The sequence below is a fragment of the Chlorocebus sabaeus genome, chromosome 22, assembly GCF_047675955.1.
Source record: "Chlorocebus sabaeus isolate Y175 chromosome 22, mChlSab1.0.hap1, whole genome shotgun sequence".
Classification (NCBI taxonomy): Eukaryota; Metazoa; Chordata; class Mammalia; order Primates; family Cercopithecidae; genus Chlorocebus; species Chlorocebus sabaeus.
Genome location: NC_132925.1, coordinates 44,314,008 through 44,327,674, shown reverse-complemented (window position 1 = coordinate 44,327,674; position 13,667 = coordinate 44,314,008). Strand labels below are relative to the sequence as shown.

General features: G+C 43.6%; 1 protein-coding gene across 24 annotated transcripts in view; it reads right to left on the bottom strand.

Annotated features, from left to right (window-relative positions):
- KALRN (kalirin RhoGEF kinase) overlaps nucleotides 1-13,667 on the bottom strand; it is a 697,103-nt gene that overhangs the window by 53,020 nt on the left and 630,416 nt on the right. For 10 of the 24 annotated variants that reach the window (XM_073009778.1, XM_073009785.1, XM_073009780.1 and 7 more), the window contains 6 exons: nucleotides 13,350-13,400; nucleotides 12,325-12,402; nucleotides 8,707-8,892; nucleotides 8,159-8,330; nucleotides 3,485-3,723; nucleotides 952-1,205 (listed from right to left, as the gene is read on the bottom strand). In XM_073009778.1, coding sequence (XP_072865879.1) covers nucleotides 952-1,205; nucleotides 3,485-3,723; nucleotides 8,159-8,330; nucleotides 8,707-8,892; nucleotides 12,325-12,402; nucleotides 13,350-13,400 — 980 coding nt within the window. Of the gene's footprint in view, nucleotides 1-133; nucleotides 1,206-3,484; nucleotides 3,724-8,158; nucleotides 8,331-8,706; nucleotides 8,893-12,324; nucleotides 12,403-13,233; nucleotides 13,315-13,349; nucleotides 13,401-13,667 lie in introns of those variants that run through there. The other 14 variants (XM_073009787.1, XM_073009789.1, XM_073009788.1 and 11 more) reach the window with 4 other exon arrangements.

The following is a 13,667-nucleotide window of genomic DNA, read 5'->3' as shown; positions in this document are numbered from 1 at the left end:
ATGCCAATGCATTCACCCAAAACCTAAAATATAGAAAAGGAAAAAAACAAGAAAAGGAAAAGAAGAATTGTTTGCACATTTGAAAGTCCAAGAATAGTGAAATGGGGGGAAAAAGGGTCAACTAGTCTTTAACTTCATTAAAACATGCTCATGGTGAAAATTTATTTTACATATTTAAAATATACATTTAAACTGATTAGTTACATGACAGGTACAACGATGAGCATTGTGACGCCATCATATTGCACAACCTGACTTCATCCGTATGGGTTTCTTTAAATAGTGCAAAATACTTTATACAGGAATGTGTTCGGAAGGGTCTTTGCAACCAAAATAAGGAAAAGAAGTATCTTACAAATTACTATGAACATATATTCAAGTGACGGGGTCGAAGGGAATTTTTAAAAAGTTACAATCTGTACAGAGGAATTGCCACAGACAACCAAAAAGTTCCCTCCCTCCTGGGAGAAGCAGCGGGCCTCTGACCTTCACAGGTTTGGCATTTGTGCCAAGGTAATTTTTTGGTGTCAATCAAAAAAAATATATATATATATATCAGTTACTTAATACAATATAAATAGAAGTCCAGTCCAGTGAGTCCTGTGGTGGGTCAAATGTGGCAACAGAAAGCACACCTTTTGTCACCTAGGGTTTCAGTAGGGTTCTTAATGAGTGGGGGAGGGGGGGGAAGAGGGAAAAAATGAACAGAAAATTACAAAACAAAAGGAAAGAAAAAACACTGCCACCACCAACAAAAAAAACTGGACCACTCCAGCCTGGATGCCCCATGCTGTGTGTGGTACCAGCACTCAAACACTGGTTCCGTGGCACTGTTCAGAATAAGCAGCAGTAATTCCCTACCGTGTGTTTGCATTTTTGTGTTCTTTTGTTTGTTTCTGAATATTTTTAATCCTCATACTCCTCTCCCGGGGAAGCCAACGAGGCACTTACTTGATGCTCCCGTCACTACTTTCTGCTGCTGTGGCTTTGGCAAGGGGCGCCAGGATGCTGCCCGGGACCCAGCCCTCGGCGGCAGGGGAATGGTCGCTGGCAGGCTGGTACACCAGACACATGTTCTGCTGGTTGACGGCGAGGACCTGGACCACCTCACCTTGGCTCACACAGATTTCATTCTCCTTCAGTGCATAGTAATCTTTGATCACGGCCATGGACGAGGTCCCATTGCAGCCTCCCAGGTCATTCTGCTGGGAGATAAGGGTAAGAGGGGCACAAACACAAGGACACTAGTTCACGTGGGCTTGCTCGGCACCCTACCCAATGGTTCAAGGCCAAATCTCCCACTAGCAGGGTAGGCAGCGGGCAGCATTCGCTCTTGAGTAATGACATAATATTAATAAGGTGCTCTGAAAGTATGTTTTTTAATAGCAATGTTTCAACAATATTATCATCCAGGGTGAATAGGCTCCAGCTCATATAAAGGTACAAACACACCTTCGACCCGGAAGCCCCTTCCTAGCATACAACCTTCCTGCCAGCATTCTCTTACAAGTGAAAGGAAGAACCTGGCACTGGCATAGTGATATGTAAGCACCTGGGCAGAGTGAAGTCAGCATAAGGGTCATGTCAGGGGTCACAATTCTTCAATGGAAAGAACATGGATTGTTTGATATTAAATTTTTCTCTTTTTGAAAATGCATTGGCTTTACTCTATATTCTGACCCTCTTATCTCTGCCCAATTCAAAGGCAAGGCCATGACCTACCCTTACCCAACTTCCTGCAGGCACCAGGTACCCTCCCTTACTCATTAATACAAGAGATGCTGACCATAACCTTTTCATGTGAGTCTGTATCAGGGCAGCTGCATCTAGACAGACTTGTAACTTTCCAAGGAGGTCTGGCTGCCTCATAGAGCATGGTAAGAGTCAGAAAGTCTTCAGTACATACATATATATTCTATATATACACACATACATATTCTGTATGTATATACATACAGGATATACATACAAAGTCTTCAATATATACTTTTTTTTTGTTTGGCTGTTTTTGAGACAGGGTCTTGCTATGTCACCTAGGCTAGAGTACAGTGGCAGAGTCATAGCTCACTGTAGCCTCGACTTCCCAGGCTCAAGTGATTCTCCTGCCTTAGTCACTGGGACAACAGGTGCATGCTACCACACCTGGCTAATTTTTTTTTTAAAGTTTTATTAGAGACGAGTTTTTGCTATGTTGCCCAGGCTGGTCTTGAGCTCTCGAGTTCAAGCCATACCCCTGCCTTGGCCTCCCAAAGTGCTGGTATTACAGGCGTGAGCCAGCGCATCTGGCCCGATATGTTTGACAAAATGCCAAAGTGACTTCAACTTACTCCCAAAGGCAGGATTGTTTTTTAAGGTGGAAAATCATTTCCAGGTGATATGATGGAACAAATTGGTCTAGTTACTCTAATACAGGATTGAACTTGGACACTAATTATTTTTTAACATAACCAATATAAACTAATAATTTTGGGGAGAAATAAAACTATAAAATTGGAACATGTAGATAAAAAATGTAAGTGTTCCTATTCATAGAGCCACTGAGTTCTAGAGAAAACTGAGGCCTAATGAGGTTAACTAACTTGCTAATGTTCTAAAGCAAGTGAGTTGCAGCATTGGGAATAGAAACCAGGTTTGCCTGATTCCTAATCTAGCACTTTTCCCATTTCTCTCCTGTTCTACCTACCTTGTGGGGCGAAATAGCTGTGTAGACTAAATCTATGCTTGAGTCTTTGACTTGCCTCATGGTGACGTTTGAATTGTGGATTATCTATGACAAACATTCAATCCAAGTTAGACTTCTCCCATTCTCACATTGATGATCGACTTCCCTTCCACATCAGCCGATGGATGGTGAAGAACTGTGAATTTCTTTCAGTAGATGCTCAAGGCAGATCATCATTAGAAAGGGTGATCTCTTTTTAAGATGTCAAACACTACAGCAGTGACTTTTAGATGAAGATGATCCACACCGCAACTATTCTATTTAGCAAAAATCATCCATTTTTATGATTGCTAGAGGAAACTGGTATAACTCACCCAATTTATGAGGAAAGAAAAACAAAATTGAGACTAGATTGTACTTCGTGGGCTGTTCCTGCTAAAATAATCAGCAAGCATTCAAAGATGCCACTTCCTGGCTGGGTGCAGTGGTTCACGCCTGTAATCCCAGCACTGTGGGAGGCTGAAGCGGCCATATCGCTTGAGGCCAGGAATTTGAGACCAGCCTGGCCAACATGGTGAAACCCCATCTGTACTAAAAATACAAAAATTAGCTGGGTGTGGTGGGGCACCTGTAGTCCCAGCTACTCGGGAGGCAGAGACAGGAGAATTCGCTTGAACCTGGGAGGCGGAGGTTGCAGTGAGCTGAGATCACACCACTGCACTCCAGATTGGGTGACAGACCAAGACTCTGTCTCCTCCTAAAGTAACCCCTGAGGCTGTGCCCTCATAGTGACAAGGGTGGGAGTAATGAGTGGTCACTTACCTTGCTGGCTTCAAACTTGTCCCCAGACTGGTGGTATTCAAACCCTGGACTGCCATTGGAGGTAGATATCTTCAGGGGAGGCAGAGGTGGGTTATAGCTGGAGCCCTTTGGGGGCTTCTCTGAGCCCACAGGAACAGAGGAGTAGGGCCTGGGGCTGGCTTGGGGAAGCCTGGCAGGTTGAGACCTCATCACAGCTGTGCTCCTTTCTTTCCGCTGATACTCAATGGGTGATTGCAGTGCTGTGGGATAAGAGCAGGTGGTTACTCTAAGTGTTGGGAATTCCACAAGGATTTGGAGGCCTCTTAGGCCCAAGGCCTTGTGTTAGGCATCGTGTGGATAAGTGAGAAAAACACTACCCTTGATTTTAAGGCAATGTGAGAACTAAGACATCTACCTAAATAATGAAAATACAAAAAACAAAATGGTGCCATATGTGAGGTGCCAAGGGTTGTGCAAAGAGAGAGAAGGCTCTGTAATATGTGTGGTGGTGGTGGTGACAAAGAGCTTCGGAAGGGAACTGTGGCCAGACTCTGGCACTTAGGCTGGAGGAAGGAAGCAAGTGTGACGTGCTGGTGAGGGGAACAGGAAGTAGTCAGAGTGCCTAGGGCCTTGGGTCTCCCTGGAGGAAGAGGAAACGAGAAAGGTCTGTGAGGTGGGACATGCCATGGTATGAAAAGTCTAGAAGGTGAGGCCAGTGAATCTGGACCAAATTTTGAAGGTCATGAAAAGTAACTGGATGGAATGAACTTTAAAGCTTTAAATTCAGATTCTATCATCAGAGAGCCACATTTGAGGAACAGTAACCTTGTAGTGGTTAAGAGGAGGGACTGGAGACAGAAGGCTTCTTGTCTAATTCAGAAGCCATGGAATGGTAAAAGCGAGAGGCAGAAGGTCTAGGAGAGCGGGACCGGGGGATGTGGAATAGATGTGGCTGTGGTGAGGTCGGGAGAGATGAGACTGTGACAGCCTAGGTGGGAAAGCAACGCAAGAATCGAGGATGGCTCAGGTTTGGAGACTTGGAGGATGGCAGTCAGTGGAACTCAGAAGACAGGAGAACAAGCTGATGTGAAGGGAAAGACCGGAGTTTTGTTTTATTGAGTTTAAGGTAACAAGGTTGTAAGGTCTGAGAACTACAGAGGGAGAGCCAGGCAAATGCCATACAGGTCCAATTCTTTAAGAATGACTTCAAGGGTTGACCGATTATGTCATTTTTATCAGTTTGCACTGTAACAACTATTTAAGTGGTGAACACCTGGGGCCCAGAGAACTTCTCAATTAGAAGGATGTTGCTACTGTGATAGGTACATACCTCAACAGGACTCAACACAGGGCCACACTTCCTTTCTATCTGAGGTCTCAGAAGCAAAGATGGGCTCTGAGATACCTGCACACATCTCTGTAAGTAGAAGCCTGGCCCTGCTCCATCATCACATCCTTGTCTCTTTTATGTGTCAAAGTAATAATGGGCCCACCAGAGCACTGCCTCTCTCACTGAGGAGTGTTTTGTGGGCATTAAGTATTTAGGAGATGATAACCCAGTTCAGTAACACAGTCAGCCCACTGTATCTGCGGGCTCCACAACCATGGATCCAACCAACTGCGGGTTGAAAATATATGGGAAAGGCCAGGCGCAGTGGTGAACACCTGTAATCCCAGCACTTTGGGAGGCCAAGGTGGGTGGATCACTTGAAACCTTGTCTCTACTAAAAACACAAAAATTAGCCAGGCGTGGTGGCATACGCCTGTAATCCCAGCTTCTCGGGAGGCTGAGGCACGAGAATTGCTTGAACCTAGGAGGTGGAGATTTGCAGTGAACCAAGATCTTGCCACTGCACTCCAGCCTGGGTGACGGAGTGAGAGACTGTCTCAAAAAAAAAAAAAAAAAAGAAAAGAAAAAAAAAAATATATATATATATATGGGGGAAGAAGATGAAAAAAAGATGATTGTCTGTACTGAACATGTACAGAGTTTTTTTTTTCTTGTCATTCCATAAACAATATAGTATAACAATTATTTATACATCATATACATTATATTAGGTATTATAAAAAATCTAAAGATGATTTGAAGTATACAGGATGATGTACATAGGTCATATGCAAACAACTATGCCATTTTATGTAAGGGACTTGAGCATCCACAGACTCTGGTATCCTCAGGAGGTCTTGGAACCAATTCCCTGTGGATACAAAGGGCTGACTGTATCTCCATGATTCATTAAGAGAAAGGTCTCTTGGAACCAAGTAAAGATCTGAATCATTGACTATGCCTAAATAAATACAGTTCCAAGTTCTAAGCACATACCAGAGTTATAAAGTAGGCCTTATCAAACTGATTTTATGAATCAATTCCCATCATATGGAATTGTGATATTACCTGGTTATTTACAATAATTGTGCTAAAACATTTGAAAATAGTATGCCTTCTTAAATAAGCTAAATGGACAGCCTGTATTCTTTCACCAACCTCCATTTGCATAACGCAATTCTCAGAATCAAGAAAACTGCATCCCTACAGGGTTTGTTTTTGACTGATTGATACAGTGTCTCATGTCTGATCCTGCTTCTTTCTTCACTCTGGTTGCTAGGGAGATCATAATTAAATAAATGAGTGCTCTAACACTAGCACCTATACTGCAGTTCTGTGGTTCACAACCTTAATTTGAAGTCCTGTAGCTGTGGATTCAAGTCCTGTTTCTATTGCTCACTGTTTCTGTGACCTTGGACAAGTTCTGAGTCTCCTTTTCCTCACTTGAAAAAAAGTAGGACAAGAGTACTTACCTCTCCATGTTGACGTGAGGATTAAATGTGAAAAACCATGTAAAATGCTTAGCATAGTGCCTGACACAGAGCAAGGATTCAATACACAGGAGCCATTATTGTTATGTCAATAACTTCTTGTTTCAACTTACTGTTATACCTTATTTTTCTTTTGTCCCAAATTGATGAATTTTAAAATTCCTAATTTCTGCTTAGAATCTATCAGAAACTCCTAATTAATAGAATGCAATTTAAATAGATATATTTTATATATGCATACATTTTTGCATAAAATTATTTTATCAACAAAAGTGTTCATTTGAAGTCATATATTCAGAAATCATAAGCCATACACAACTTTCATGACCATCCCTCAGGGCTGGGCTGGTGTTTAATTTTAGATATTTTAGAGTGAAAAGAATCCTAGAGATCACTTAGTCTAGTTGTTTTTCACCAATTTTTTTTACAGTTGAGGGCCAGGAGCCTGGCCCAAAAATACTTTCTGTAAGTGCAAAATTGCTTTGAAGTCTCATGTTCTATCTTAAAAAGTCGTGGCATCCTGTTACATGATCTTCTTCTATTTGTCTTTAAAACACTGTGCTAAATCCCTTATAATATAGGGAAACTGATATTGTAGGGAGGATGCCAGGCTTCCTGCTTCCAGGAAGACTGGCTCATCACGGAGCATGCCAGTATGGGCAGAGTATATCTACCTGAACTCTCTTTTTCACAAAACCAGTCACAAGGCCCAGAGAAATGTCATGATCTGCTCAAGGTCCTCAACTCGTATGTCACCTTTTATCTTTCCCTTCAGCATTCAGTTCCATTCTAGACACCTAGAACATGTTGTATCTCGATCATTTGAGAGTCCAGATCCTAGTACTGGCATGAAAATGTGACACACCCAAGGGTGGGCCTCTACGTGTGTACATGTGTGTACCTTTGTGTGCACTCATGTGAGCACATACAGCCATGTAGTGCAGATCTCAGGACAGGCAGGAAGAGGTGGTATACTCAAAGGTGGTTGTGTGTGTGTGTGTGTGTGTGTGTGTGTGTGTGTGTCTATCCAGGCATATGTGCTTGCTGAGTCTTCAGGTTTACTTCATTACTAGTTACATCTTGCATTCAACTACAAGCTCTGTTTCTGCTTGGTTAGACGTCAGAGCTAACCAAGTCAGCAGAGATCAGCCACTAGTTTAAAATCGCACACCCCTTTCCCATGCCAAGCTCAGTGTGAAGAAAACCCCAGCAGAGGAAAAAATAAAGAAATATATTCAAAGTGGCAACTCTACTTCACTCCAGTGCACACCACCCATGAGGGAGCTCCTGCAAGGGCCACAGAGAGCTACACCCTCTGTGTAACCACCAATTTTCTTCTAGGAAGTTTCAGGATATTACAGAAATTTAAAGTTAGCAATCATCTCTCATTTAAAAGGGGTAAGGCTGGCTAGCAACATGGCTTATTTAGGCTCTCACACTGTTGGGAGCAGAGGAGGGATTTGAACTGATTGGCCAAACTCTCATTTATCTCTAGTTAACACTAGAGAAGCTATGAAAAGTGGAAAAACACATGTCATTTCTAGCCGGCCCTGGCCCCTTAGACACAGAGGATATGCCTACCTCAGACTTTTGCCCAAATTAGTACCAGGCGGTAGTGATGGCAACAAGACATATATCCTGTGTCCCATAAGCGAAATCTCTTCTATCAGAAAGATGGAGCTTCTTTTCCATACCCTATCTGTTCTTGTGTATTCAGATTCAGAAAAATTCAAAAGTGTTTCTGAAAACTACAAAGTTGGAGTTCCATAAAACGTGATCTGGGTTCATAACTCACCATGAACCCAGACCCAAGGAAGCTCAGAAGTTGTGGAGTCCCCTGACATGGCCCTGCAAGAAACCAAGCCCAGCACCCACCATTCAAAAAGTCTCGCTGTGTTTCTAAGACTTGATTGATGTCCTGCACCCAGGCCTGCTGGATGTCAGCGTTGGCGGCTTGCAGAATGACCCTCTCAGAAGTCTCTCTGTTCATGAGTGCAAACTTGCAGGGATCATTGTCCACATTCTCCTCCAGGACCAAGTAATTCATCTGGAAGAAAACAAGTTGATCCTTTTTATATTTAAGAGATTTTTTAAAAATCAGCAACATATTACTGTTCCTCAAAGTTTCTATTTCAGGACAAGCTTCCAAATTTTGCCCCGGATCTAGCAGGACAGTACTTAGGTTTTTGTCTCTGGGTGAGTGACACGGTCCCAGGGAACCTGCAGGATCATGCTGGAGACTGGCTCAGCCTGTCACTTCAGCTCACAGATAATCACTGTCGTTCAACCTCCATGACCGAAGGTTATTAGCCGAAAGAGCTTCATGGTTCTGGATGTCACAACTCCAGTGCCTTGTCTTAGGGAAGCAGCTCCCAAGAACTGGGCTCTTCCTTGCCCCTTCATATCACCATTGGGATCCTCACCTTGATACTCCTTTTGAACATGTAGCCAGGGGTGAGGGATCCCTTCCTGAGCAGTTCACTGAAGATGACAATCTGCTCGAAGAGGAACACGCGCCTCTCTTTGGTCCGGGACTGCATGCCTGCATCCAGCTCAATCACATAGAATGTGTCCTGCTGTAGCAGCTTCCCCTGAGCAGTCAGGGTGCCCTGAAGGAAAGAGGGGCTGGGGTGAAGTGAATGAAAAATGGGGAGATGACCACTGCCCTCTGGGTCCACAGAACCTCCCCATCTGGGGATATGGACAACAGATCTGACATCAAAATCCTAAGGGCTCTAGGAAGAGACTGAATTGGGACCCACTCACTCATCCAGGGGCCAACCTTGGCCACTTTCTTGCTCACACAAGGGCCCTGGAGGGAAAGGGAAAGCAAGCTGTGGAACCCCTGAGAAACAGCTCCAGGCAAATGCCAGAAGGCAGGAAGGTAATATTATTAGCAGAAAAGTCATAATCCTGGTCCTTCTTGTTTTTTATTGAAAGGACAATGGAAAGTAGGTGACACTCGGAGCTACAAGTGGCCTTTCCATCCTCAGAGCTCTGAGAACTGTGCCTGCCTGGTTCCTTTGCAGTGTGGGCCAAGGACCAAGGGCATTCTCATGGCCACCAACCTTGGACTCACCTGTAGACAAGGGAAGTGATGAAGGCAGGACCACAAATATTCTGATAAGTCACTCCCCTCTCTTCTTCAATTATTTTAGGATGGGGAAATTCTGCGATCTTAGTTTCTAGTTATAGGCCAACAGGTAAAGTTGGGGTACTATAGATAGATCTCCACATTTTATAAGCTGGTAGATACTTTTCTGGGTTCTGTGATTCTTCTAAAAATGACTCCAGGGTAGGTGCGGTGGCTCACGCCTGTAATCCCAGAACTTTGGGAGGCCAAGGCAGGTGGATTACCTGAGGTCAGGAGTTCAAGACCAGCCTGCCCAACATGGCGAAATCCCATCTCTACTAAAAATATAAAAATTAGCTGGGTGTGGTGGTGTGTGCCTGTAGTCCCAGTTATTGGGAGGCTGAGGCACGAAGATCACTTGAACCTGGGAGGCAGAGCATGTGGTGAGCCGAAATTACACCACTTCACTCCAACCTGGGCAACAGAGCGAGATTCTGTATCAAAATAAATATACATATAAATTAATTTTAAAAAATTAATAAAATAAAAAAATAAAAATAAAAATGATTCTAGCTACTAGGCCACCTGACACCTAACTGAGGAGGTAGAACCTATTTGGTTTGTCAGTTTCTAATGAGATTTTCAGAGACATCTTCACAGCTTCAAAGGGAATATGGCCCAACCCAGAAAGTCTCCCCAGACTCTGTCAGAGCACCTTGCATTTCTATTGCTTTGCAACAAGAAGACCCGGACATCAGAGAGAGCAATCTGAGGGCCTCCTCTGAAATGCAGGTACTCCTTCTCAGGCGACAACTCTGTCCTTCGGCGCAAATGTGGCCATTCCCTTCATGTGATGCCTTATTCCAAACACTACCCAGCAGAGGGGTTATTTTTCTTGTGTGTTCCTGAGAAGTGCCCGCCCTCTGCTTGGATCATGGCTCCTTACTGCCAATGTCAGCAGCCAAACAGGCTTATCTCTACCCTGATCCAAAGTTAGTATTAAGCCAGTGACCAGCTAGCCAGGAAAGCTCTATTAATATTACATAAGAACCTATCATGGCTTATAGCTCGGCCAGCATCAAAGGGAAAGCCAAAGGATTTGAAAGTGGGGGGGAATTTAAAAGAGGAGGCTCTAACTTCTCTGAAGCCCAAAGCCATGGGCTGAGGGAATAGACACACGCTCACTGTCCTTCCCAGTTAGCTGAAGGAATGCCAAAAGCAGGTTCTGGTGGCTTGACAAAAACAGGAGAGAGCAATGCTTCACTTAAAAGCTTGATTCCGTGCTTGTGTGTGCCCTTACATGGACACACACACACGCACATGCACATGTACAACATAGCTCCTGTGAAGTTTAGCTTGGGGCAGACAGCACAATCAGATGCCACTCCTGCCGGTGGTCACTTCCTCCAGAGACCCAGAGAAGCACAGTTAGTCTCCTGTTCAGAAAACATGGGGTCTTCAAGGTTGAAGAGCAAAAGGGATCTCTTGGTTTGTTCAGTATAGCCTCAGACCTGATGTAATGCCAAGGGAAAAAGTATAAAACTCCACCCAGAATGACTGAAGAAAAATGGTTAAGAACTCAGTGTGTGTCTGCCGAGTAACCCTGCTTACACTAATGCCTCCGGCCTGCTTTGGAAGATCAAGAGCTTATGAAAAATGCACAGCAAAGAAAACCGTCCACATAGTTCCTGTCACAGCAAAGCATGAAAACCAGACAGGGACACATGGGATGGGCTGGAAGGGCAAGGAGGGGAAGAGAATTTGGCTCAACAATGTCATGAATCCAATGCATGTACCCAAACTTAAATACATTATCCCCTAAATTACTCATACAGTGGTATGAGTATGAGTCAACTATATATCTGTCTTGTATCTATTCCATTCCAGTGTAGCCAGAAAAAAAACAAGCCATTTATTTCTTAGTTATCTCAAATTCTAGGAATCCCTTTGCCCCAAAAAAGGGGTAATGAAAGCTTAGGTTTCGAACCGCTGGGAAATAGAAGATACACATCTTTCTCTAAAGGGATCAACAACTACTAGGTACCAATCAATAATTGTGTCAGTTCCAATTTTATCATATTAATCTTAAAAACATATTATGTGTGGCTGATTTATTAGGTTTGGATATACATTAATAACAGTCAGTTATTCAGTTTAAATTAGAAAGTCAATTTGCTCTTCAAAGGTTCACTGTTATGGGCTGAATTGTGTTTTCTCTCCTTCCATGCCCCTCATCAATTCCTATGTTGAAGTCCTGGCCCCTAAAGTGCCAGAATGTCAGCATGTCACCTTATTGGGAAATGGGGTCTTTACAGAGGCAATCAAGTTAAAGTGAAGTAGTCATGCAAGTGAGCCCTAATAGAATATGATTGATGTGCTTATTTAAAAAAAAAAAAAAAAAAAAAAAAGGAAACAGCTGGGAGTGGTGGCTCATGCCTGTAATCCCAGCACTTTGGAAGGCCGAGGCAGGGATCACCTGAGGTCAGTTCAAGACCAGCCTGACCAACATAGAGAAACCCTGTCTCTACTAAAAATACAAAAAATTAGCCAGGCATGGTGGCGCATGCCTGTAATCCCAGCTACTTGGGAGGCTGAGGCAGGAGAATCGCTTGAACCCGGAAGGCAGAGGTTGTGTCACCATTGCACTCTAGCCTGGGCAACGAGAGCAAAACTCCATCTCAAAAAAAAAAAAAAAAAAAGAACTCTGGGGCTTTCCAATCTCCTTGGAATTCTGACTTTGGTTTGGCCAAATGCTCTGTAACTTCTTATGACCTCCCTACTGCTGGACTTCCTAAAGAGATGCATCTTCCAGGACTGTGAACCAGAGGGGCCCAGGCATGAAGGCATAGTGATGAGTGAATGAAGGAGGCAGACGCAGGACACAGGGCTTCGGAGGGAGGAAGCCACAACAGCTTAGACTTCTACTGTCCTGGAGAGAGTGGGCTTAGACGCATTCTTAAAGACTCACCTCGAAGCCCTGCAGACGTCCTAGATTCATCATGTCATTGCAACGTTTGGGAACAAGGCACATTAACTCCACTGCTTTCTGTGGGAAAGAACAATCGTCACTCAGGAGGGGGAACAGCACTCAGGCAGGAAGCTCTTGGTAATTCAGTGCTGGAAAACAGGGACTTCATCTCTGGTGGCTCCTTTATTCTAGGAAGGGACGCTGGTGCCTGCTGTCCACTCAGAGAGTATGGGGCTTTCTGTTCCAGAGAGCGGGTGTTGGTCCTCAGCACAGGGGCTCCACGTCAGTCACTGAGCATATGTTGGGGGAATATTACTCAGCTCCTCCTTTCCCTACCTTCCTGTTTTTGTTCATCAATTCCCTTGCCTTCTCAGATTTTCTTTCTTCTCTCTGTTGCTTCCTGGCTGCCCAGGCAACAGCTTAGCCTGGCTTGTGAGCCACTAGAGGTCTTAAACTAAAATAATCTGTCAGAATGGTCTGTAACCTCTCTGGCTTAAAATAATCCCATGGTGACATTGTCTCAAAGGACTTCACTTGGAAGTAGTCTACAGGGTTTGGATAGGGAGGTGAAAATGGAATACAGAGTGAGACCCTGCCTCAAATATAAATAAATATATATAATATTTGATAATATATATTGATTATATATAAATATATATGTTTGACTCAAATAATACTTGCCTTCACGAATAAAATTGCATACTGAGGCTTTTGTGCAACTTACATCTAATCTCTGAAGGATATTAAGGGGCTACCCTTTCCTACTATGTGTCACCAGGAACCTAAAGAACACCAGTGGGGCTCAGCTGTAGTCCACCCCAGGACAGACGTTATCGAGTTCTAGGAAACACTGTGTTAACACTTGCCATTCCTCAAGCAGGTACAAAGCTGTTTACAAGAGCCTCTTACTGTCCGAGAGGGATGCACCTGGATCCATGGTCTTCCTGAGACAATCTTTTCCCCTCTAGAGAGAGATAACCAATATGGCCCCTAAGAACAGCAAGCATTACAAGCAGAAAACTCACCTCGATATCTGAGCACTCCAAACCAGCCTTCTCACTGTATCTCAGGAAGTCCTAACAAGTAGGGGAAGCAGGGGAGTGTGGGAAGGGGTAAAATTAGTAAAACAGCGGGGAAACAACTTATCATAAAAATACAGTAACACCCTGGAGACTTTCCTTCCCAGCAGAGGTGCAATGGTTTAGAGTAGCTGAGAAATGAAATTATGAGTCATGTAAGATGTAATAACAGACAGAAAACTCCCAGAATATTCAAAATTTCTTTTTCTTTTTTCTTTTCTTACTTTTTTTTTTTTTTTTTTTTTTTGAGACAGAGTCTCACTC